The sequence below is a fragment of the Colias philodice genome, chromosome 1 (genome assembly GCF_061535455.1).
Source record: "Colias philodice isolate Cphi_HAF_F1 chromosome 1, ilColPhil1 Martin Lab GWU primary, whole genome shotgun sequence".
NCBI classification, from domain to species: domain Eukaryota; kingdom Metazoa; phylum Arthropoda; class Insecta; order Lepidoptera; family Pieridae; genus Colias; species Colias philodice.
Window position 1 is genome coordinate 1200684 of NC_143086.1, and position 27899 is coordinate 1228582.

Below are 27899 nucleotides of genomic sequence, written 5' to 3' on the forward strand. Positions count from 1 at the left end.
AAAACAAACAATTAAGACCAATACGAGTTATAGCTAAGAAATTGCAACATACATGCAACCAAGATAGAATTGTAGAAGACCTGAAAAGAAAAGGCTTCAAAGTCGAGGAGGCAGTAAACAAGCTGAGGTGGAAGGACAAGACATCTCTCAATATGTTCATGCTTACCTTTAATAACGGAGAGGAAATAAACAAAATCTATGAGATAACGTCTATATTAGGATGCAGGGTGGAAATCCATCCCTTGAAAACCTGTAAATTAGTTCCTCAGTGTAAAAGATGTCAAGCCCACGGGCACACCCAAAAATATTGCTCCAAGGATCCAAGATGTGTAAAATGCACTGGTAAACATCTAACAAAAGATTGTAAAAAGCCAGCAGAAGAAAAGCCAAAGTGTGTGCATTGTGGCGCTCCACATTTTGCGAACTATAGAGGATGCATGGTAGCAAAAGAAATGCAGACGCTTAAAAATAAAGCGACGAAAAAACTAAGTGTGGAGGATGGATAAAGACCATTCGAACAAAAGACTATGACTTGTATTTGAACAAGGTCCGAGAACTATCAGGCCCAAGGGTGTACGAGGGGTACGAGTACTACTCCGAAGAGAAAAATGTACGTGAAAAACTTCAAACCCACGTAAGGCATCTGGAGGAACAACTAAAACTTCTTCAACAAAAATTTAACTCTTTGACTCCAGTGGAAACGGAAATTTCAGAGAAAAAAGAAATTGAAAAGAAGTCTTCTTCCCATGTAGAATACAGCACTGATGAAGAAGAACTTGCCAAAGAAACGGAGTGGATTAGAACCAAGAGCAGGAAAAAACGCAAACTGAACACTTCACCCACTCATATCTCCGATAAAGAAGAGCGAAATGAGGAAAGTAAGGAGAAAGCAAAGCCCAAAAAGGTGCCACTTCCTCCACCTATAATAGTAGATGACATCAGGAACTACCAATCGTTCTTTGATCTCCTCTTAGAAAAGTCGCCAGGGGGCGGCTTTAAAATTAAACCTGCCGCGAAAAACAGAATGATTTATGTAAATAATACATTACATCTTCTTCCATTCCAAATTTTCATTTCAAATTCTTTTTTAATATTAAGACGAACTGCAATAGCCGGTACAGCCTGAAAATCAGCGCTACTTGTGTGCAGCATTTTGCTGAGGCTGTATCCGTTTGCCTAATTGTAAGATAAATTGTATAATGTTGTTTGGCTATTTTTTTTTTGGCAATAAATTTCTTTACTTTCTTTCTTTCTTTTTCAGCTGTGAAAGAAAGCAGGCAAGTAAGTAAGCACATCACCTTTGCACAAATCGCGAGTGGTTACCATCGAAAGGAAGCAACCAAATGAAAGAACGAAGCAGTACTTCAGGCCTGACCACCTTCTTTTACTTTATAAAGCTCAGATACAGCCACACATGGAGTACTGCTCACATCTCTGGGCTGGAGGCCCGTTTTACCAACTCCTTCCACTTGATCACGTACAACGTAGAGCAGTTAGAATGATTGGCGACCCAAAACTTAGCGATCGGCTTGACCCTCTTGCTTTGCGAAGGGACATTGCCTCACTGTGTGTCTTCTATCGCATATACCATGGGGAGTGTTCAGACGAGCTATTTGAGCTCATACCTGCTGCGGAATTTCATCATCGCACCGCCCGCCACAAAGCCAAGTTCCATGCACATCATTTGGACCGCTGGCGAACGAGTACCGTACGCTTCTCGCGAAACTTTTTTTTCCACGTACCACCACCCTGTGGAACAATCTACCCCGTTCAGTATTCCCGCACATGTATGACATGAATTTATTTAAAAGGAGAGCCTATACCTACCTTCGACAGTCGGCAACAGCCTCACAAAGGTAACTTTGTGAGTGCTCATGGGCGGTGGTGATTACCTCACTAGGTGACCCACCTGCTCCGTTGCCCGCCCTAATATAAAAAAAAAGAACCAGCGTTGAAGGAAAACTCAACCAAACTTTAAGCCTTATGTCCACATTTGACGAGAGACTAAGGAAACTGGAAAGTAGCAATAGAAATGCTACATCTACTGCTAAAAAATGACTCAAATACTTAGCATAATAGAATGCAATGCCAATGGGCTTCTTAAACACCACAATGAATTACAAACTGTCCTTGAAATAGAAAATATTGACGTGTGCCTAGTATCGGAAACAAACTTCACCAAACAATCATACATTAAATTTAAAGGTTACAAAGTATATCTCGCACTTCACCCAAATAATACAGCTAGAGGTGGAAGTGCAGTGATAATAAAAGAAAAGTTGAAGCACTATGATATAAGTAAAATCGAAGAACAAGAAGTACAGGCCGTATCAGTATGCGTTGAAACCAAGCGTGGTTCTGCATCTATATCAGCCTTGTATTTCCCACCGAGAGAATCTTTTAATAAAGAGAAATACGTTAGCCTTCTCAAGAGTTTTGGCGACAGATTTATTGTTGGTGGTGACTTTAAGGCCAAACATACCTATTGGGGCTCCAGGTTGATTACACCTAAACGCAAAGAACTTCTAAGTGCCATGAAATTTGTGCTTAGAATAAAATTCATTCGCTTTTTCGAGGCTAATGAAAGACCTACTGCTACCAGTGTCTATAAGAAAATGTGAATTTAATTCCGGTATTACAATGGGAGGTAATCTAAATATAGTGTCACAATAGTTTAAGTTTATTACCTCGGGTTGTCTATTGAGGCATTCTCTTGAAAATTTTCTTCATTAGGATTTAATTGTTTATTATAATAATACTCTTACATTTTCATTATCCATGTACATTTCGAGTGACGGATTTTTTAAGAAATTTGCTTCGATTTCATAATTCTTGTTTTCCAACATGTTTTGTCTTATTGGCGCGGTGCGCATTGAAACATCAGAATCTTGTAATGGATTCTGTTTGAATTGGTAAGGTATAACAAATTTAAAATTTCCTGTACTCGGAATAGTTACCGTATTTAAAGTTATTATTAAAATTATTCATTTGTGGCTTAAATTGGCCAAAACTTCGGTTTGGTGGTTGTTGATTTAAAATAGTAGGTTTATATCCTTTATTTTGATTAAAATTGGGTTTGTATCCCTGCGGTTGGTTAGGAATATCAAATTTAAAATTATTACCTACTCATTGATTAAATTTATTGTTATACTAGTGGTCCGCCCCGGCTTCGCCAGTGGTACATGTTACAACTTTTCTCGCCATAAGAACCATCCTCGTACTTCAAGGAATGTTATAAAAAAAGAATTAACAGAATCGGTTCAACCGTTCTTGAGTTATGCGCTTACCAACACATTTTGCGATTTATTTTTTTATTGTTACTAGCGGTTCGCGCCGGCTTCGCCCGTGGTATATATTTACGTTTTCTCTACATAAGAACCATCCTCGTACTTCAAGGAATATAATAAAAAAGCGCTTACCAACACATTTTGCGATTCATTTTTATATATAAGAAGATACATGAAATTGGTTTAAAATTAGGTATAAAAGGTTGCGTTGGACGCATTTAATTGTGCGCGTTGCCTTTTACTATTTTATTTTTAAGAAATTTACTTCCTCCGTAACTGTGCTTATAGCATCTTCTAAATTTGTAATTCCTTTTAAGCCGACAATCAAATCTTCCGGTAAGTTATATAAAAACACATTTAGCGCTGTGTTATCATATATTACAGTTTTTGCGGATTTTATACCTGTTTCAGTTAGCCTATTAACTTTAGATGCTAAACTACTTCTTATGCTTTGTATTCTCTGACAAAACTGATTGCACGATTCACCATGTTTAATTTTTAATGACTTTAGCTCTAGCGCTATGCACTCTTCGGATCTTGTATCACAGAAATGTTGAGAAAGTATTTTTTGAACTTTTCCCAAGACACAATATCTTGATGTTCGCTTAATAAGTTGGCTGATTCATCAACTAGCCTACTTGTAATTGCGTGAAATAAGTATTCGTTTTGATTCCTATTTCCTTCGACTTTAAAATTTCTTATTACATATTCGCTTTTTGCTATAAATAAGTTCAGTAAGCTTTCGCTACCGTCCTATTTAGGTATAATATTTAATATTTCCTGCGGAATCATAATTTATGTTATACCAAAATCAATTTTACTTTACTTTTGATTTACTTAACCTAGTACTACGCGTTGTAGCTATAATATGTAAACTAATTATGCAAGCCTATTTTTGTGCTAACAAAATCAGATTAACATATGGTCCAATGATGCTGATTGTAAATTGTGGAAAATGAGACAAAACAGGGAAGTGAAAAGGTTTACTCACAAGCTGCTCCTCTGCATTCTTCCTGAGTTACACACACTGCACGACACTTTCACACAATCACTTGACGAATTTATTTGGTTCGGAATTTTCGCATCTGCAGCTGCGTATAGACAGTCCTTTTACATAGATATTCGCGTAAAACTGAGTTTGGAGTTTTTGCGCGAAAACAGTAATATAAGGATTACTGAATAAGGATTTCCACGCGAAAATCCTACCGGCTGCGCCAGTCAAGTACCAGCGACCGCGGGTTGTCTTTTAAAAAAATATATTTTAATTTATATGAATTTAATTAAGGTCCGTACAATAAGATGGTTAGTGTGTAACTGATTTATTCTATGTTTAAACAGTACCACGATCTGGAGATCGCGTCTTCTTAGAAATGATTAGGATAAGAATGGGCGATTGTTCGTAATCACTTCCTTACGAATCATAACATGCAACAAAGTGGATAGGTACATTGTTGCAAGTAACTACTAAAATATGGATTCAGCGGATTTTGGATGTATAACCAGATTGATAACTTTAATTAATGTTTACTTATTATGACTTATGGACTACATAGTATTTTACAGAACATTTAAGAAATAAGTCAATGCAAATAAAATAGGTACCTACATACACAATTAGCATCGATAAATTATTATCGATTACACATTTCAATGCTTTGGATGGGTTACTCCCTATAAAGCCGTATTCATTTAAGGCTCACTTGTAATACATCACCACTCATTTTTAATAGATTTAGATCATGCAAGTTGTATTTATTATTACAACAATTTCTTCTTTTTTCTAAAAATAAATTTTATACCTATGTACTTTTATCTAAATTTTGGCACTAGGCACTGTGCTTGGCAGTAATTAAAATTATTGTTGAAGTTGATGTTGACTGTTGTTAACGAAACTAAGGTCTACAGATAATGTAGGAACATATAAATCTAATGGCTGGTTCACACTTTGATTAGTGTGAGTGCAGGTGATTAGTGCGAGTGCAGGTGTGTAGTGCGAGTAGTGTCCAATTCAACTGCGAGTGCAGGTGATTAGTGGGAGTGCAGGTCAATGGTGCAATTCGCGACACTACACACTACGCTAAACACTAAACACTAAACACTCGTGTCCAGACGTGTTTAGGCAGGCACACTGCGAGTGAGGGGGAAGGGAGGGCGCGCAGGTCGTGGCTACTCGCAGTCCACTCGCAAAAAAATAGAACACGCTTCTATTCACTTTACTACACAGCCTACTAAACACTTGCACTAAACAGTCGCTGTCCACACGTAGTTACTAAACACCTGCACTAATCACCTGCACTCGCACTAATCAAAGTGTGAACCAGCCATAAGGCGGCGTTTCCATCTGCAAGTAAACTTCTGCAAGAACTGTCCGACAGTCTGTCTGACAGCAGCTTGCAAGTGTAAACGATGTAGCAAGTTCTGTCGCGACAGTTTGTCAAGCGCTTCTTGCGAGAAGTTGCGAAAGCGTGTGTAGAAAGCGTGTGTGTAGTTCTAAACATGACTGCGTCTACTCGCGACAGATCTCGCTGCTTCTCGCTCTAGTTCCGTATATCTCGCAGCAAGCTGCAAGTATCGCCCGCACGGCTTTTATTTTTGTTTATTTGAAAATAATGAGTCGTGAATGCTCTTGTGGAGAAAGTATAAAGTAAATAGAATTTTATGAGATCTTAGAGATGGAATAAAGTGATTATTTTTTGAAAATGAAATGAAAATTTATTTGTTGAATTGTGGTTAGAAAGTTTTTATAATAAATTTCATGTCCGCACAATTCGCCAACAAATTGGCATACAAATATTTATATTATGCTTAAGTATTTAATTTTATATAATTTAACTAATTTACGTAAGTTTTTAAAGTGAAACTTTTATTACATCGTCTCAAACTTTTTGGTCTGTGTACCGCATGTCGCGTGTATCGCGGCTGCCGAGTAGGTATACCTACTCGGCAGCCGACCGTCACGCGACATGCGCTACACAAAGCAGTGTTCGGAACCGTTCGAACAATTTCACTTTTACCGTGGTTTCATAAAACCACACAACATTTTTTATTCAAAGAATATGTTATTCACAATAGTTCATAATTTTACATTTATAAAGTACACATTATAAATTATAGTACAGCAATATTACAATTTTATTTATTACAAGTTGATATTTTTTTTATATATTTACTAGCGGTCCGCCCCGGCTTCGCCCGTGGTACATATGAAAAATAGATGTTTGCCGATTCTCAGACTTACCCGATATGCACAGAAAATTTCATGAGAATCGGTCCACCCGTTTCGGAGGAGTATGCAGACTAACATTGTGACACGAGAATTTTATATATAAGATATAAATTTGTTTTTATTGACCATCTTCCAGTTGTATTTCGCGCAGTAAATTATGGTAAGTACCAGCTTCATGTCTCCTAGAAATCCAGTCTCGAACCCAAATTGATCTTTTTTTCTTTTTTGAAAATAAAATTGTTAATGCTGCTACACGTGCGTCAAGATGACGACATTAATTCACAAAATAGAATAGAAAAATTGTGACACTAATTCCTATCCCGACACTCGCAAGATCTGGTGTGTAAACACCTCCGCGATAAGTTGCGATAGTATGATCCGCGAGCTTCTCGCATGACAGTTATTGCAGCAATAAATTGCTGGACATGTAAACGATATTGCAAGTAACTCATGCAAGACTTCCGCGAGTTTACTTGCAGGTGGAAACACGGCCTAAGAAGCCCTTATTCAATGCAGTAAAAAATCTTTTCTTTTTATACTTAATATTGGTGTAATTTAATTTCATAAATATAGGTATTATCATAAACTATTTAAAAATATTTTTATAAGTAATATTTAGCACGAATAAAAAATGTAACGCAAGATCTTTCAGTACAGACCCATGGGTGGGTTTATACTCAAAGTACAAGTTTAAACAAAAATAATGTTCTTCCTATTCACCATTCACGGGTAGTAATGTAGTATGTACTCATCTTTGAAAGCCAGCCCTGGGTAGATCATATAATATGACCTATGTTACCGAGAAGTTTACAACAGGCTAGGAATATTGTAGTTAAATCCATTTACAAAATTGTCAAAAAGTCCTAGCTATTCGCTGTTGAGCTTTGAAGAGTAGGTACCATTTTGCACCACCTGACCGACCTGACCGCATCAAAAATTAAGATAGAGCCATTGTAATTTGTGACCTATCTTACATAATTTATAGTTTTGAAGCGGAAACGGGGAAGTCAGTTAAAACTGCTATCGATTAAGTTATTTAGCCTCGATTTATGATTCGAACATCCTGATTTGATGATAGTCGGACCACCTGCTACGGTATGATAGCTTTTGGAACAAATCGGACCACAATTATTGCCGAAAGTATCGATGAAAATAAAAAATGTCTGATGTGCATAAAATATTGTTTTTATTAGTCGGTTTAAGATAAATGTATTTTATGGAGAATATTTATAAAATTGACTTTTTATAAATCAGTTAAGTCGTCTAATAATATAGAATGTTAGTTCTATAATTTTTAAGAGAAAAAAAAATGTGTACGTGTACTAGTGTGTGTAAGAAGTGAAACTTATTTTTCAAAAAATAATTTATTTTATGCAACTTTACAGAAATACGTCGAATCACGCGTGGTAGGGAAAAGAAAAAGATGGCGCGTAACGGAAAAATGTCACGCGTCACGAAAAAATGTTACACTTAATTTTTTCCAACCCCGATAAAGAAGTTTCACTTCAAAAACCATATTTTGTCGTAATCTTCTTATATATAAAAATGAATCGCAAAATGTGTTGGTAAGCGCATAACTCGAGAACGGCTGAACCGATTTCGATAATTCTTTTTTTATTATATTCCTTGAAGTACGAGAATGGTTTTTATGTAGAGAAAATGTAAATATGTACCACGGGTGAAGCCGGGGCGGACCGCTAGTTATAGAATAGTAATAATTTGTTGCTGTCAGACAGACTGAAGTTTACTTGCAGATGGAAACACTCTAATAATATATAACAAATTTTGTGTTGGTAATACTAAAATTGTCTATGTTGTATTGAACGAATTTGTGATCAATGAAATGAGAGACTATAGAGGCAGAGCAAAAATAAAACAAAACAAGATATACTTATCTATAATAACTTCCGTTAGCACTGAAATCGTTGAGTGCTTTATTTTATTAAAAAGTAATATTATGGATAAAATTTAAGATAATAAGACAACTATACCATTGTAAAAAATATATAAAGATTTTATAAATTAAATTGCGATCAGATCTAGGACAAGAAGATGATTTATCATCTCGTGCTAGTATTGTACTTGAATAACTTGTAAACTGTTATGGCGTTTGTGTTCTCCAATACACAACGCATATTCGTGTCTGTGTTTGAGAATAAAAAATAAATTTTACAAAACTTAATTACATCATTCTGAAGCAACCCCGATAATATGGAAGCGCGTTTCGCATAGATTCCTTCATCGTACAGTGAAGGAATAGTGATTTAAGGTTATGTTACCATCTTTTATCGAGTTCTAGATAGGATTCTGTGAAAAAAAGAGGATCAGTTTGTGTTTTTCTCTACACAACATCCCTGAATGAATTTCTCACGGTTCCTTGACATACAATCATGGTGGGAAGTACCAAGTATTGCGTATTTTTGCTCATTATTTCGGACTGCTTTCAATCTTCTGGATTTTGACATTGAAGTGAGTAAAATCATTAACTCTCATATATATTTACGTTGTTACGCTTTATAGACCTTATTTATTGATAATTATAAACAAAAAACATGAACATATTGTAGGAGCTCGAGGAAGCTCTTCTAACAGACGGAACCGAGGACTCTGGTAGTTCTTTGCTGACAGAGTTAATTGTTCGACTCCTAAATGGGTGTTTGGGCAACAATGACATCTCAGCGTTTAATTATCAGGTAATATACCCAATACTGTAAACATATGTTATTTCGCTTACTACGCACTAGATATAGGACTAACTGAAGCTTTTTTTTCAGATGTATTTGAGACGTCTATTCCGGCAAAAATGTCAAGAATCAGGACGATACAACCCCTTCAATACTGACATTGACTTTCAGTTTCTGCCGCTGCGCAGAAAAGTTGAGATCCTGTATGCACTATGTGATTTCCGATTAGACGCTGAGGATGTTTTCGATTTGTTTAAGAACCTGGAAGCCGAGAGCCTGAGGGTGGAACCACTCGGGTGAGTAATTAACATATTGAGTACAAATGTTGCAATGTGTATGAGAAACAAATACTTCAGGTGGGATTTTGCTTCTTTAGATGGGATGACAATGACTCAGCGTACTGGTATTTCTATGGCACAAGATTGTACAGAGAGGATATAGTGAAGAAGCCGAAAGGGAAAAAGAAAAAGAAGAGCAAGGATAAGAAGCGCGGCTGGCTACATGGGGAAGAGTGGAACGATGATGAAACAGAGAGGGTGTGGCAGGTCGTGTGCTTTACGGAAGAGGATTGGACCCACCTGACACAGAAGTTCAGCAAGGCCACCAGCAAGGTTGAGAAGGAACTGTTCCGATCGCTCTCACAGAATTTTATGCCAGAAATACCAAGACTATTTCAAGAGAAGGAACGTCTACAGCGGAAAAGGTAAGTTAAATATGTATAAAATGTACATAACACATTGAATTGCGCTCTTTGATCATCATCATCATCAGCCCATTATTAATTTCACAGGATTAGGCCTCCTTTGAAGGTACAGGCCATAATCAACATTGACCAAATGTGATTTTTAATTTTTTTGTTAAATGTCAGGGACTGAAGACTTAAATCTATTTTAAATTTGATAAAGTAGCAAAAAATATAATCTGAGGAAATTTTCTGGTTTCATTGAATTTAGTATAAAAATAATTTTAATATGAGAACATGCAACTTGATTCTAGGTATTAGAGAATTGAACAAGATTGAATAATCTTGTCCAATTTTCTGTTCTTAGAATATCAGATTGAAAGTCTAAATAGGAGAAGAAATGTTTTGTTAAGATGTAACTCACTGAAAGGATGTAATTGGATAACACAAGTCATTTTCTTTTGTTATCACTATTCTTGTGCAAAGCATTCTTTGTTATTTTTCAATGTTCCTTCATATTACAATAGCACCTCTTTAGGTTCATGTGTCCTATAAATATACCTTACTTGTCTCTTTCATGGAACTAAATGCGTCAGAACTATTTGTTGTACCTAATAAGATATAGTTAGTTACATATATTTCACATAAATTGTAAAATTTTGTATGTGTGTGAAATAAATCAGAACATAATTTATTGGAGCCAAACTACAAGCTTATTATGATGTTTAAAATTTAGGAGATTTTAATAATTTTTCAGTAACTTATATTTTATCTGCAGCTAGAATGTTTCACTTTATATTTCTATAACTTTTGATCATTACATTGTCATAACCACCCTACTTCCACCCCATGGCAAAGGCAATGTTTAGTAAGTAGGATATTACTAACGATTGCATCTATTTTCGTACTTCCATCGATTTTAACTTACTAACTTGTTTGAGACAATAAAATATTTAAAATAATTGAAAATCGATGACGTAAGTAATGCAGGCGATTACCGATTCAGCCTGCACCTGGCTGTTAGCTGTTTGTTTCCATCAAGTATTGATACTGCTTGCCAACCATTTACTATGTTTGTGACTAACATTATATGCAAAGCGAATTTTTTATTTTGAGCGAATATTATTAAGTATGACGCACTTTTAATAGCTATATGAAAGCATTGCAGCAAGCAGCAAAATGAATTTTGCGAAATTGCGAAAGATATATTTTGATCGAAAATTTGGAAATTCCGACGATTCCGACAATAGAGCAATAAATTTGTTGATAATAAAACACAATGCTGTGTGATTCCGCGTAGAACTCTTTTATAATTCTAATTGAATATTTATCAATATTGATCTCTAGGCCAAAAAAGACATAAAATAACATAAAAGCGCATTATAATATTATTCAAACTCTGAAAAGTAAATGAGATTTTTCCACAAAATGCGCGAGTTTTCTATTAGAAATGTTATTGCGCATCACATTTGGACTTGTAAAGGAAACCATACGGCATGTATTCCATCGTCCACGTGCCACGTGGGAGCATTGTGAAACCATTTTGTATCAAAATGATCTTTATTGTGGCCCTTTTCGATCCACTGGACGTAATTTTGTTTACCGACTCTGATCATAAGAGCTTTTCCAGTTCTCTTTCATATTAAAACAAAATCGATAGCGAAATAAACATCATATTTTTATTCATCCTGTTTTCTATAAACTAATTGCAATTATAAATATATTTTCTAGTATTTAAAATACAAAAGTTAAGCGTCAATAAATTTCAGCGAAAGCTCAATTCGCCTGATCCGCAATTAGTTTTCATGTCATAATTGTTCGTTATGGAAATAATATTATTGCTTCTCCTGATATGATTTTCTAATTTATATCTGTTAACTATTTATAATTTGCTACTTTTTATATCACGGATTTTTTTAAATATTACAACAATATAAGTGTTTCATTTTTGCTAATATGATATTTAGTGGAACTTTGTCAAATTAAATGAATCAATTAATTTGGTTAAAATCAATGATGCCGCCTCTTTATGGGATATTCGTATCAGGGTGTTATTAATGAACATTATCACGTTGCATTGGCAATTAATTTACAATACACGATACAACATATCTGTATCTACGTTTCCGATGACCTGCGTAATTGATAACAGCGCTCTGCTGTGCGTTCACAATATATTATGCGAGATGCCCTTGTCGTTATTGATTAGGAACACAGCCTAAACTCTAGGACCGAAGTCCGCTTGCGACGCAATATTTACTCTCAGCTAAGTTATGGGAACTACAGAGGGATGCTCGCGAATGAAATATTATTTTCTCGATTCTCGCAAACGCTTTGACGCTTGTTTCTGCTCCAGGGGTTTTAATTTTAATTAGAGTTTGCGACCAGTGTACTATGGCCCCCGGAGACAGAGCGCAATTACGTACAGATGCCTGCGAAGGTACCTGTTGAAAGCTCTTTTTACATCCTTCGAGTACTTGAAAAACGACTCAACCGCCTTTGCGTCTCTTTAGTTTTCAAACTACGGTCCTTTGACGTGACCAAAAAGCACAAAAAGCGCAGCAAAGTTACATCTTTTGTGTTACATTATTGAAAGTACTATAATGAAATTCTGAGTCGGATGAAATTATATTTTCAATTTTTCCCGGAAAATAGATTTCAAATTTCAAACAGTTTATATTAAGGAGTTATCTCAATATGTTTGATATTTTATTGAGTTCACATAAAAATGTCTTTCTTTTAAACAAATAACCCTAAATATATAAAAAAATGCCTATATAAAAACATTATCGATTTAACGCATGTACTTTACACCTACGTGTGTTGATACACCTACGTGTGTTAAAAATAATGTATGAAAGGATTAAGAAAACTATACGGCCCACTCTCGGTGCTCTTGAGTAGGAGCGTAGGTAGTCAAGAAAATTCGATAATAATGTAAGGCACGTGTTGAGCTTTTTCTCATAATAATGAAGACCTTCTATGTACCTAAACTTGAACACATGGTAGCGTGTTAAGAATGGTTAAAATTTAATAGGTATATGGTTTCAAAGTTCTCGTGTAGGGTTTTTCTTCGATCACATTAATTATGGGTGCTGTTTATGAAGTCAGCTAAATGGTGAGGCTATTAGCTAGCTCCCTTCGTTGCAGTCGATACTTCAAAGCTTCACTTTCAACGATAGGCTGCAAGGGACAAGTCACCTTACCAAGGGCTTAAGAATAACTTGCAATAAGTTTTGAATTTCTCTAAATACTCTGAAGTTTTCACAATGCCAAAACGGAAGCATTTGATAACACTTGTCCTTGAGATTCCTCTTGAACTTGTGTAGGTTATTTTTGAGTAAATCAAATACCACTTCATAAGTTTTTATTTTATCTACAAAAAATTAAACCAAAAAATTTCCTCTAGTATATTCAATTTTAGACACTTGCTTTTCAATACTTAAAAATAGTTCGTATAGAATATAATAGTTGTAATGATCATATTTATAAATTTTTTAATTCGATCAAGATGCATTCTCATCGTCACACATTATAATGTGGCAAAGTGCGTGAAGCACATTGTCTCATCCCATCGCGCTTTTACAATACGCTTGGCTTTGAACACTTACATGTGTTGCGAATAAAAGTTCGCTACGCGCCACTCCGCACCCCGTCACAACGCCATGGCAATGGCTTCCACGCGGAGTTCGCGCGATGCTTGCGAAATATTGTTTTTTTTTTGTAATTAACCGTGTCCCTTTTGGTACTGTGTATCGAGCGGTTTGTAATTATGGTTAATAGGTTGCGTTTGCCTCGAAGGTTGCTCGAACTTGCCCCGCGGCGCACGTCTAGCCGCGTGCTGCAGAAGATCCGGCAGAAGGAGGAGGAGGAGAGCAGCAAGGCCACCACCGATGTGGACACGTCGAAGGACTCCGACAGCAAGGAGAGCCAGGACCTCGCGCGCCGCAACCGCGCCAAGCGAAGGAATCTGCTGAGGTCAGTGTAGTGTTCACTGTTGAAACGTGATGTTTTCAATTGAAAAGTTTTTGTTTTTGTTTGTGTTTTTAAGCTTCGGTTACGGTGGCGGCAATTTTGTCTCGGGGATTATTTTGAAATGAGCGGTGAAAATTAAATTACTATGATACAACGATGTTATTGTTTATTATTTTCGGATCGTGAATTTGGTTTTTCTCGTATTGTCGTGGAAATAACAAATAATAATAAAACATTAATTTTCTTATAATAAAAATAAAATATTTTTGTTTTTGTTTAGATTCAGTTTGAATCGATCGTCAATGTTGTCTCGCGGTAATTTTTTTTTAGTTTGTTTCCAATTTTATTTGTGGAGTGCAGCCATATCATAGGTGACCGGTATTTTTTTAAATAAATGTATAGTATAGGCATTATAATTTCATAGATTTTCTCAAATATTTATTATAACCGTAGAGTGAAATTACGGACGATTGTGTTAATTTCTTAAAACATAACATTTACAATCCTTGTTTTCGGTATTATAAAATTAAAAATATTGAATTTAACTTAAATTTTATGTAGAGATTAGAGAATGAGAGTTAATTCAGTAAACAAATACGAGTTTTACAAATATATGAGAATGTTTATTATTGTTCAAAATGTATCTTATATAGTTATAAGTAAGTTAATATCATGTTCAATTGCAAATAAAAAATGAATGATTATTATATCCAAGTATGTACCATAAAATAATAAATTAAAATGGAAAATCTGCATGTTTTATCTTGGATAGGGATCAACGGAACAAATTGCAAGCAATTAATACTTACGATTTTGTAATATATACTAGCTTACCGCCCGCGGCTTCGCCCGCTTTGTCTAAAACCTAATAAATTATATACTAAAACCTTCCTCTTGAATCACTCTATCTGTTAAAAAAAACCGCATCAAAATCCGTTGCGGAGTTTTAAAGATTTAAGCATACATAGGGACATAATTCAAAGTAACATTGTTTATTTGCACATCCAGATCCAAGTCGATATCGTCGTCATCATCAGACAGCTCCGACAGCTCGGGGCCAGAGGAGATGCCGCAGAAGAGCAGCAGCAAGTCGAAGACCAAGACCAAGGGAAAGAAGTCAAAAAACTCATCCGCTACGCATAAAGTAAGTTAGTCAAGGACTTTAAACTAAACAAATAAAGAAATGTAGAAATAGAGCAAAAAAAAACTTAAAACTAAAATGCGACAGTACAGAAGTAAATATAATAAATTGTTGTATTGCCACTGTTCTTTGATAAGTGTATAAAGTTTGAATTAAATCTATCGAAAGTAGGTAAAAATCGAGTCTAAAGAATTCTGTTTAACATACGAACATACAGGTGAAGACAATATAAACGTGGTTAAAAAGATACACTATTAATTGAGAACTTTAAGGCTGCAGTCTAGCAAAATTGCGTTTTTAACAAGTTATTTGACAATTTTTTCCCGGCTAATGAAATGATAAACTGAATTTTTTTTTCTTGTTTATCAATTAGTGTTATATACGCAATGCGCGTGAATTTTTTCACATTTATAAAGTTACTTTATGTTACCTTAATCAGGCCTTCAAGATAAGTCTCTTTCCCCCAAAATCATTTCGAGCTAAGTTTGTGCACTCACTACGTTGCAACCGATTACAATTTATACAATCTGATCAGCGCATTATTATCCTTATATAGTCGTTATTAAAAACTGCTGAATACAATTGCCGAAAAACTTATGATTTTCCTAATTAGAACGTTATAAATTCATTAAATTTCCCATTTTTTGCCTTACAAAATCTATTGATAAATACTGCTAAAAGTTATTTTTTCCATTAATTTATTCGAGTTGGTTGAAGACCAATGAGTATTAATCCTTTAAAAAATTTTTTTTTTGAATTTTGATAATTCTTTAAATATTAAAAAAATATTTAAAATAATTAGGAAAAATCCTAGCGAATTTCTTTAGTCGCGCTCCTTGGGCCGGAGCGTTCTGACGTGTGCTCTACGCTCGATTTTCCTTCATACCGAAGTGAAAGTTGCTCTACTTCATTAAATTTAATATTTTTGTTAATTGATTATTTTTATCTTAGTTTTGTGCAAATATTCGTATTTTTAAACATTTGATTTCGATATGGAAAATAAACGAAAAAAATACGCGTGTAACTACTAGAAAAAAAATTATCTTCGAACATAAAGTTAATGAAACCAAATAGATTGCAAAGGTGATTGGCAACAATTTCTTTATTTTACGGGGTGTCAGTAAAGGGATGTATATTTCTTAAAAACTAAAGTAATCTCATAAATTTTCTTATAATATAATTTTTTTTGAAGTTCCAAAAATGTTTATTTTTCGTTTGAGAAATACGAAATATAATATAAACTTGTATTGAGAACTTGAACTTCCCAAGTTCATCCGGGGAAATCCCCATACGGGGAAAATGATTTGTTTACTCCAAAATTATATGCCGAGGTGTTTTAATTTTTTCTTCTAGTCATTTTCAACGTAGCGGCATGTTGTTTGATTATTAATTTTGTAACTTAAATACAGGATGTTGGTTTTATATTCTGATCTTACAGACGCGCTGACAAATTTAGTCCGCCATTTCTAGTTTAGTCCACCAACTCTTAGTACCAATATTAAAACGAATGGATTATCATCACATCATCAAAACTCAGATGTAATGGAAGATCACAATAACATAGAAAATTCAGTGGGTGTTGAGAACTAAACAAACACAAGTAACAGAGACGCGAAGAATAAAAAAAGAGGACGAAAACGATAATTCGTTGATGCTTTCCCTTTTCGACGTATTGTTAGGGTACCTACATCACCAATCTGCAAAAAACAAAACTGATGATGAATTGCTGATTAAAAATGAAAAACAAATAATCGACAACAGTGGTGAAAATTTGCTGATCACAATGAAACATCCTTCAGTGGTAGCAGATTTACTCATTTAAAATGTATCGGTGAACAGCGTAAAGGAGAGGAGGACAGGAAAACATTATGAATGTGGATGGTGGATTGTATACAGGGTGTAATCGTTAAGTATGTGCAGGCGATTATGACGTTATTATTGCAGGTATCAAAAAACTTAAAACTGATATCGAAATAACTTTACCTAATGAGCAAAATGACAATAATAACTTTTTAAAAGTATAACGAGAAATATCTAAAAAATTTACTTTATACACTCCCATATCAAAAAGGGAAAATGGGACTAGTAGAAGTTAAATGTCTAATTCCGGCAAAAGACATGAATGCGGAAGATGCGGTTAAAAAAAATTAAATATTTGAAATACAATGCAAAAAATAACACTTTTGTCATAGATAAGAATCATGACTATTTTTTCTAAATTCAGGGACAACTAAACGTTGCAGAAGCAGAAGTCTGCTTATTTGCTGTTTGGACTGGAGTGAATCATTCGTTAAAAATAGAATATATAAAAAAGTATGTAACGTTTAGGCAAAATAAAATGATGGACCATTATCAAGATTTTACATAAATTGCCTACTGTCAGAATTGATTGATTCGAGACTTCAGCATTCGATGCCCATCAAGGACCCATCCTATATCATTCAAGCGATTGAAAAAAAAGAGATAAATCCAGTGCAACCGATAAAGCATCAGAATGCTAGCAAAAGATTTATTAGGTTTATCAATATAAATCTATATATTACACATAATATAATAAATCTGTAGAAGACGCGAAGACTGACATCCGCGCGGACGGAGTCGCGGGCGGAAGCTAGTCAGAAATAAATATCTTTTGTTTTCATTTAACACAAACATTACATTTTTTTTATTATATACAAAATTTGTTTATCCGTTTTATTAGTTAAACTGAACAACTTTCACTAAGAAACTTAGGTCGAAAAAAGTGTATAGAGTTCTGCATTTTGTATGGAAAGCTTATTTTTTTTTATATTTCGTCCAAATTTATTTGTAAAAGTTGATCAGTTATATAAACATGAAGTTGAAGATATCAATAGAAATTATTCGCAAATTTTGTGTACTGATAAAAAAAATCACCCGGTGTAACTTTCACGAAAATTGTTTCAAATTGTCATTTTTGGTACTTATTACGAATATTAAATTATGCATACGAATGATTTAATTTTTAAAAATTAAGTGGAGCAACTTTCCCTTAGTACATTTGTATTATTTACATATAGGATGACAGGATGCATTTGTTTGCACTACTAGACCAAGCCCTTAACGTCGTTTTTGGAAATCTAAGATAATTTTTTTATGTCACGCATAAAATAATAAGATAGAACCTGGTTTTCTACAAACTCAATTAGAACTTTATTTTTACGCTAATTAATTATATTTAATGCATTTCCAATAAACTCTGTCTATTTTAATAAGATTTCCGCGAACTTCAAGCAATTAAAATGAAATTCTAAAGATGGTATAACATTTATTTTACAAATCCTGTAACTCAGTTTGAAACTAACTAGGGCTTTAGTTTCTACTATTATATTTGTGCCATTTTCACAGTTCTCTATTATTTATATTTCTTCAGAAGGTTTGGCTTTTCCTTCTGTAGATTTTTTATGTGCCATAATATTGTTTTATTTTAGATCCATAATCTATACGGCCTGCTCTATTATATATAAAAAAACTAGATTTCCGACCGCGTTTTCAAAGAAAAACCCGCATAGTTCCCGTTCCTGTGGGATTTCCGGGATATAAGTAGCCTATGTCTTATTCTGGGTCTTCAGCTACCTACATACCAAATTTAATTGTAATCGGTTCAGTAGTATGTGCATGGAAGAGTAACAAACATCCATCCACCCTCACAAACTTTCACATTTATAATACTAGCTTTCCGCCCGCGGCTTCGCCCGCATTCTAAAGAAAAACTCGCATAGTTCCCGTTCCTGTGCGATTTCCGGGATAAAACCTATCCTATGTGTTAATTCAAATTAGCCTCTATAACTATAACTACATGTGCTAAATTTTATTGTAATCGGTTCACTAGTATTTGCGTGAAAGCGTAACAAACATAAACATACACATCCATCCTCACAAACTTTCGCATTTATAATATTAAGTAGGATAGGATGTTGCTTATGAGCGTTTTAACCCATTGAGCCCCAAGTGGCCCGATCGGTCCACGACACAATAGATTTTCTATTGTGTCTATGGTTCCGGGGCCTGACTTATTTATTTATTTATTAGCCTTAATCAAACACAACAATAGTAAACAATATGTGCATTTAAAAACTTAATTAAGACTGATGAGTCGACATCGGCAGATTGGTCTGTTTGCCCTAATTTGGCAAAGGCCTCCTCCATTCCCTTCCACTCTTTTCTGTTCAGTGCTGTCCTCGTCCATGTTTTTCCCGCTGTTGCTACGATTTCGTCTTCCCACCTTCTAATCTGTCTCCCCCGTTTCCTTTTTCCATTTTTGGGATACCAGAAAATCAATGTTCTATTCCATTTTTCACATCTTCTTAATATATGGCCAGTCCATTCCCATTTAAGCTTCCGTGTTTTACAGATCACATCTTCTACTTTCGTACGCTTTCTGATTGTTTTATAAGGCCTGACTTATTACCTCATAACGTTGTCACAGGGCGAACCACCGCCAGAGCAGCCGATACGCACCGGGCGCAAGACGAACAACTCGCTCGCGTCGGCCACGGGCCAGATCGTGATACCGGACAACGACGAGCCGGTCAACAGCACTAGGCGCAAGGTGAAGACGTCGCAGATGTGAGTGTGACACTGTTTTTGAAAATTGTGGTAGAAATTTATGTTTTAGTGTTGTATTAGTAAAAAAAAACTATCAAAAATAAAAAAAGACGGAAGACAGTCAAATTAGAACCTTCCCCTTTTATTTCATCGGTTGAATCAAACACAACATGAAATTCTCGTATACATAGCTGGCAGATTTTTTTTGTTAATTAGAATGTTTCCTGTTTCACAAAAAGTGAAAATTTAAGAGCTAGCGCGCACGAGCAACTTTGTCTCCGCAACTATTTTGTCTCTCCCGTCAATTTGTATGGGGAGTTGCGTCGCTACGTGCGCGCACTTTCATACTTGCCCATAGGTGGGAGAGACAAAATAGTTGCGGAGACAAAGTTGCTCGTGCGCGCTAGCTCTAATAGATACAAACAGGTAGATCTTGTACTGATGTATAATCTAAATTGTCACAATTCCTGTTGCTTACTAAAACCACAATAATTATTCTATATCAAAAAAATTGGTTGTTTGTAAAGTAGGTTTACGATCGAGATGTTTACGTGATAACGTCTTATTGGTGGCAGCGCTCGAGATGAGACGGGAGATCGGTCCGTCTCTCTCTCGTTATACCTGCGATCGCGCTCGTGAGGTTTTGGTGTGACACAAGTTTCTGAATATGTCACCCGACTAAAACGATTTTAAAAACGTTATCACGTTATAATAAATTTTATTGGATTACAGATTCAGCCAGACGGACGAAGACATCCAGATCGACATGTACAAAGTGCTAGAACAGCTGACGAACCACGAGGACGCTTGGCCGTTCCTTGATCCAGTTGAAGAGGAGTACGCTCCGAACTATTACACGGTGATCCGCAGACCCATGGACCTCCACAAGATGGAGGAAAGGCTGGACAGCGGCTTCTACCCGGACTTCTCGTCGTTCAAAGCAGACTTCAAACTGATTGTCAATAACTGCAGATTGTACAATGGACATGATAATGGTAAGATGGGTAATTTGTTTATGTAGGTTTTGTTGTAATTAAAAAATATAAACGTCTTTATTGTAATATTTATTTATTGTAATGGATAAAAAATGATCGGTGTCTAACCTTATTTGACATATTAAACTGAAACTCAAACATTTATATATTCAATTAGACTTCTTAGCACTTTTGAATCGTCATAACATTTACAAATTAATACATTAAAATTAGCCATGTATAAATTATTGTACCTAAATAACCTTCCTTCATTCAACATATGTTGATACCAATCATATACTCTAAAAAAAAGACGGGTTGCACTCCGGGAGTGCCGGCAGAAGTGAAAAATTGATTATTAACGTTCAGCACGTTTGATATTTTGGAATGGTATCCGTCTTACGCATGGAATATAAGGCCTAAAAAAAAATAAACATCCGTCTTACGCTTTTTCGATCAGGCCACGTGTCATGACGCGAGTTTAAAATTTTATACCCAACGCCGCTAAAGAAGTTTTCACTTCAAAAATCGAATTTTCCTCACAGAATACACAGCAATGGTGGACAACCTGCAAGCGGCGTTCGACCGCCTTACCGAGAAGTATCTATACCGTGTGTCCTCGTCCGATGAAGAGATAGCAGTAGAGTACCAGCTCCCGACTCCGACCAGACGCCATAAACGCAAGGCCAGCGACTCGCCGGCCAGACACGCGCCCGGGAAGAGAAAAAAACGAAAGTCTCATTCCGAAGATGCGGGTAGGTGTACATCTTAATCTTAATTCTTAATCTTAATACTATTATAAAGGCGAAAGTTTGTAATTATGGATGTATGGATGTTTGTTACTCTTTCACGTAAAAACTACTGAACCGATTACAATGAAATTTAGCACACATATAGAGGGTAACTTGGATTAACACATAGGATAGGTTTTATTCCGGAAATCCCACGGGAACGGGAACTATGCGGGTTTTCCTTTGAAAACGCGGGCGAAGCCACGGGCGGAAATCTAGTTTTGTTCATAAAGTCAGAGATAATGATTAAGATGGTGGTTCGAAAAAAATACTTTAAGGATTTTTTAATTTGATGTAAATGGAAAAAGTGGAATGGGAATGTAGGTGATAATTACTTATATGTTATCAGCAACCAAGAAATTATTATCAGAAAGATATTCTCCTAAGTTCGCCAGTGTGCAGATATTATTATGAAGTACCCATGTTCCTAGTGACATGAATAGGTATTTTTTTTTTATAATATTTATCATATGTTTTGTTCATTATTTTACAGAACCAAAATCAAGCACCTCTTCAATCAAGAAGGAGAAATCTGATGATGACGAGCCAGAAAATCCTGCGAGTGACAATGATAATGACGAAGCTCAAGATAAAGCCGACAAGAAAAAAGATGAAAAAGGTGACGAAGATGAAGACGAAGCTGACGTGAAAAAATCTAAAGAATCTCACAAGGATAAGGGGAAGAAAAAACGCAAGGGCCACCATCATCGGCATGGAAAACATTCCAAAAATCACAAGAAGAATAAAGAACATGGATCCAAGAGTAAACATGGTAAAAAGCACGGCAAGAATAAAGACAAGGAAGGCAAAAAGTCGAGGCAAAAGAAGAAGAAGAGTAAGCATCAAGATCCAGAACCAGAGCCACCAGAGATTTTAAAGCGTAGTGACTCTCAAGAGTCGGTGTCTAGCTCGAATAGAAGTCGCAGCGCCAGTCCCCTGCCCTCCATACACACTCCCTCCCCTTCTCCTACAGAACTCGACAAACTAGACACCAGCAAAGCTGAATTTGACAAAGTTGACTACGATCAACCCGCAACATCAAAACATCATGCTGAATGTGAATTTCTCAAAGACAAATATGATAAAATCAAGGAAAGGCGGCGACATGCAGCCAAAGATGTATGGGAATCGCTATTTGATTATAAGCAAAAGAGTGACAAGCACAAGCAAAATCTGAATATTCCGGAAAAGGAAAAGAATCAAAAGCTACGTGAAACAATTGAAAAATTGAAGGCTAAAAATGAGAAATACAAAGATACATCACTATTTGCTAGTCTGTTCACTCCGCGGAGTACTAGGCGGGTGGAAAAGAAAAAAGATTATAAAGAGGAGGATAGTGACGATGACTGCTCTGATGATGAGCCCCTTGAAACCGTTAAAGGAAAGTGCACAAATAAAAAGCAGGTTAAGAAGAGTTCAGCCAAGAATGAATCCGCATCTGAGGCGTTAGAAGAAGCTGTGAAAGATATCAGTAAATGGCTCGATGAAGCTCCAAAGGGATCCACTGTGAGCTCGCCTTGCGACAGCCCTGCTCCTACAGTCTCAACTGAAGAACAAGATAGCAGCAGTCGCCAAGACGACGAACTATCGCAAGGAGAAAGACCACTCGCCAGCAGAAAAGAAGCTTCAAGGAAACGCCCCTCTTCACGCGAACCGAAACTGATTAAACGTCGCGAAATACAAAGAACTATTGATAGACTTCAACCCGGAAAAAGCAAGGGCAATTTATTGACCAATCTTGTTAATAAAACCGCTGATAAATCTGACGACACTGATCAATCAGGTCAAGCCAATAAAGCTCGAGATTCGAAGGAAGAAGAACCGAGTCCTAAACTGAGTCTGGGATCTGTATTACCGACTGTTGATTTTACCCTCGGTGATGATCATAACTTTGGTAAAGATGAAAACGACAAAGAACAGACAACTGCTTCTAAAGCTACTGAAACAGAAGGAGACGTAATCATACCTGAGATTATTATTGAAAAAGAACCAGAAAAAATACCTGCTATGTGTAACAAAAAAGATGCAGAAGTTGAAACTGAGCCACCATTTATGATGAAGCCTAGCCAGGAAAAAGCCACACCGAATCTTAGCGCCTGGTTCAAAGCGTTTGGAGCGCCTAAAACACCCGCGCCCGTTGCTGCTACCAAGAAAAAGGCTGAAGAAACTGAAAATGAAGAGAAACCAGTTGAAAATAATGAAGTTAAAACTAGTCCTCGGGTGGGCGCAGTTAAATTTGACTCTCCTAACGATCCGAACTCACCAAACCCTGATGGAGGAGACAGCCCACACCCGAGCATGTCGGCGACACCTCGTCAAAGAAGGACGAGCACAGGCAGTTCTATTTCTGAACGATCATCGTTCAGTCAAGATTTAGATTCACCGCGACATCAAATGTCACACACATCTCCGCTATTGAGATCTCCGGCTTCTCCGCGAAATGACGATTTCCAAAAGATCACATACCCCATAATTAACGGCACAGTCCGAGCTGGCTTCTACCAAGATACGACATCGCTTAAGAGTAGCCCAGATAAGAGTTGCAGTCCTCGCGAGGGTCCACAGTCTCCATACTCTCCGTATCCTCAACACGTGTATGCGTCATCATCTAGCGCACCCGGTTCCGCGACTCCAAACTATTTCATTGACCATAACAAATCCCCAATACCGACGTACACTCAAAACGCGCCCCCTTACTATGATTCAGCTAAAGCTACAGCTATCAATAAATCGTCTAGAGGCAATGATGATTACAACTCAGCAGCGCCTGAAATGTATCCCAGTCATTTCAATAGCCCATATTCTCCATCTTCAGCACAGTATTCACCGGTGCAGACAAATTACTCACAACCCCAAATATCACCACAGCCGACGGCTAATTCTAATTCCCATGTTAATCACAATGCTCCACTGATGCTTGAACCGAAATCTTCGTTGTTCCCAGTGAAAAAGCGTACTTACAACGAACCCGAGCAAATTCAGCCGGATAAAGTTGTTCAGCATAAAGAACCAGAACCACCGAAGAATGACTATGCTAAGATAACACAAGTCAACAATATGGTGATGAATACCCCGTCAGTGGACGATATTGCTCTCGCTTTGAGCGAAAGATCTCAAATGGCAAAATTGAACAACGCCAGGGACATGCGCCCGCCTGAATATACAGACAGGCAACAGTACGACATTCGGAAGCCCGCCTATGAAAATAATGAGCCGGCGCATGCAAATAAACGTGACATAAACAATGTGGACTTAACTAAACCACTCGGAATGACTAAGAAGGACGGCGTGGACATGGTTAATATGGGATACTTCAATACAGAAGATAGAAGGAATAGCACCGACAATCGCGAAGTGGAATATCTGGCACGAGAGAAAGCATCCATTCAAGCACATAAGGGTTATGAGATAGAAGCGATTGCTATTAATCTCGGAATGAACAGCCAACAGTTACCGAGGCCGCTTTCTAAACCCAATATAACTGGTTGCAACATGACTCCAGCGCATTCGCATGAGCGGCAACACACTGACATGAGCATTAATCAAAATATAGCCCACGCTCATCAAAATCAATATGACCACTCAACTGGTCAAGCAATAAGCAATTTTTCACTCAACGATATTGAATTGGCCAATAAAAAGTTATATGCCAACAACATAGCATCGTCTACTGCCTTGGACTATGGAAACTGGAAGAACACCAACCAAATGCGTAAACAAGATATCCTACCATCGGACTATTCTTCTACCTATGCAGTAAATAATGAAGAAAAGAACAAGGCTGACACTGCAGCAGCCTTAAATTATAAAAATATGCAACATCAGCAGTACAATAACTATGCAAATATGCCACGACTAACCAACCAACGGACGCCGGAATTGTCGCAGAATATTCCTTCTGAACTAAGGATTCCCAACCCTCGGGGAATGCACAAACCTGAGAATGCTATTGTGACATCGAGTGCTGATGACGCTATAGTTAAAAATATTGACGCAATGGCTAAGGCCCAGAAAGCAGAAAAACTGGCTCAAAACCATCCTCTCGTTTCCTCTATCCCTTACAAAACCCCTTACAGCACTCATTCTACCCTTCCAATTGATTCACTCCGAAATTTGCCCAACATTCCTCAAATGTTGGAGAGATATTCTAACGACGAGCGCTATTTATCCAGCTTCGCCACCACTACTTCGTCGTTGTACCACGACAAAACATTTCAAATGGCACACATGTTCAATAAAGGTCTAGTTTCTGACGTCAACACGACCGTCTCTCATAGCAACATTTATTCGCAACCCGCCGTGTCAATGAGCAAGGATAATAATATCGTATATAAAAATACGACAACACCAGCGACCGCTCAAATTGATCCTAAAGCGAAACCGAAAAGAAAGAGGAACGCAGACCCGAAGCCGACTGTTCCCACCGCGCAAACTTACCAACATCCAACATCTTGCGGGAACGACGCGTTGACATCGGTCAAGACGAGCATAATGCCGACGACCGCGTTCAACTTCGGAGCGTCGACGAACATGGCCCTGAGCGGCATGTACGGGGAGAACGCGGGGTTCTCGATCGACGACTTCCGGAACAGCACGAGCCAGCTGATGGCCGCGAACTACATGGCGGCGGCGGTGGCGCACCAGCAGCGCGGCAGCGAGGCGGGCGCGGACAAGCCGACCGGCGCCGGCTTCCCCTTCATGGCGCACTCGCCGGTGCGCGCCGGCTACGGGCTCGTGGGCGACGCGGGCTCGCCGCTCTACCAGCAGTACATCCAGCGCTACCAGGCGGAGCTGCAGCGGCAGACCATGGGCCTGTACCCGCCCGCCTACCCGCCGCCGCTCGGCGTGCGCCAGCCCTACGACGCCATCAACCGCTCCTCCTGGATATAATATTGGCTTTACGGCTCACCTCAAGGCGAGTGGACTTACGCGTGTTACGACCCAGGATGTTATCGGAACGATTGAATTGTTTGTAGGTTTGCCATACGTTTTTTGAATTTTTCGAACGTTTCATAATAATATTATAACGATCGCTGTTCTACATCATGACAATTTTATCTTTTATGCATAATATTTATGTACGTGCAATCTTCTATGTTCGTGTTATATTGAAATTATTGATGTTAGCGTTTCAAGCATAAATCCCTCTTAGGTCCATTTCGAAAGATATTCTCGAGTAAATGTTGAAGCGAATCGATGTTAAACCCAATGTGTAGTTTGCTGTCAGTTTCAATATTATTATATAGTAAATTATTAAATAAATAAATGTTAAATGTGAACAAAACAGTTCGTAGCATTTTTGTGTCTGAAGTTAGTATAAAGAAGTTATTTTTATTTTACTTGTACATTTTGTTAGCATACTTAGCATTTATAGTTAACTTTTTTATGCGATGTTCTCATTCTCTTGAGCAGGCCATGCAATATCAGTAGTAATTTTTTAATAATATTATTTCAATATTATAATTATAATAAATAAATGATTATGAATATTTCGCTTCTAAGCTTTTAGCTTTAATTTACTTATCGCTTATTAAGGTCACATCATGTATTTGTTATTATTAATTGAAATTTTATGTTTAAATTTTTTTTACCTTGTTGTGTAAATATTTTGATAATTGTTTAAAATCATGTTTTATTAAATATATAATTATACTTTCGCTATATACGAATAATTTTGAATATTATTATACTTAATTCACTGGATTTTAGTGTTAAGACTTAAGATTGATGTAAGATTCTATGAGATAATTTTCTGTGTAAAAATGAAAATAAAGATTTTCAATGTGCTTCAGAATATTTAACTTCACCTTACATTATGCAGTAAATGCATTATGTATTTGTGCAAATTTTTATGACCCAAAATTTGAATCCCAATGTAGTAAAATATTAATCACAATTTGTAGTTTAATTAATACAAATGTATATAATTTCATTTTAGTGTTCATAAAGAGTTGTAGAAAACCATTTTGATGATCCAAGTAAATTCAGTGTTTTGATTTGTATTCACACAAATAGGGATACAGTTTCAGTTAGTTTGTATTGGCATATAATATTATGTAGATGTTATGTTGAATGTTGTTGATTGGTACAATTATACTATCTTCACCCTTTCTTCACCACATGAGTGGGTTCGATTCCCATTCATGAAAAGTGTGGAGCGATGAACATTGTCTTTTTCTGATATCTAGGTGTTTAATATTTATTTAAAAGTGTATTTAAGTAATTTAATTAATTGTCTAGTTTAATAGTACAAGCGTTTTTTTGTTTTGCAACTAGATGGCATTTATGGGATTACTAGAATTATATATGTTGGAAAATTGTTGCAAATGCCTAACAATTTTGATTCGTATTATTCTAGTAAATTAGATGTCTATTTACGATAGTTGAAATATAATAAGTGATTGTTTATGCACTATTACCAGCCTCATGTCAACATTGAATGTCTATTTGTTAACATCTTTTATGCATTGTTCTTTATTATTATCCCCTTTCAAAGGACAAGATATTAAATATTTATATGTACCAGATTTAGACAACTCTTATTCAAGCCACATGATCTTAAAACTAAATTGC

The 27899-nt window shown here is 36.4% G+C and overlaps 2 protein-coding genes across 12 annotated transcripts in view; one reads left to right on the top strand and one right to left on the bottom strand.

The window, feature by feature from the left end:
* The window catches only part of RalGPS (Ral GEF with PH domain and SH3 binding motif), a 43924-nt gene extending 38736 nt beyond the window's left edge, over window positions 1–5188 (bottom strand). For 2 of the 10 annotated variants that reach the window (XM_089695933.1, XM_089695896.1), the window contains exon 1: window positions 5087–5188. Coding sequence is in view for 2 of the 10 variants with exons in the window: in XM_089695902.1 (XP_089552028.1) it covers window positions 4988–5008 (21 nt within the window). In the remaining 8 variants the exon portion in view is untranslated. Of the gene's footprint in view, window positions 1–4278; window positions 4458–4893 lie in introns of those variants that run through there. The other 8 variants (XM_089695884.1, XM_089695902.1, XM_089695879.1 and 5 more) reach the window with 8 other exon arrangements.
* Window positions 5189–8547: 3359 nt separating this feature from the next.
* Window positions 8548–27112, top strand: dikar (CECR2 histone acetyl-lysine reader dikar). 2 transcript variants are annotated; one of them, XM_089694567.1, is made up of 10 exons: window positions 8548–8982; window positions 9081–9206; window positions 9288–9493; window positions 9574–9900; window positions 13663–13857; window positions 14863–14998; window positions 19443–19582; window positions 20294–20556; window positions 21081–21290; window positions 21820–27112. In XM_089694567.1, exons 1-10 carry the CDS (start codon window positions 8872–8874, stop codon window positions 26214–26216), a joined length of 6111 nt encoding a protein of 2036 aa, XP_089550693.1. In that variant the 5' UTR covers window positions 8548–8871; the 3' UTR covers window positions 26217–27112. The 2 variants fall into 2 exon arrangements, with proteins under 2 accessions (XP_089550693.1, XP_089550771.1); XM_089694645.1 differs by having other exon boundaries at window positions 13681–13857.
* The last annotated feature ends 787 nt before the right edge of the window (window positions 27113–27899 follow it).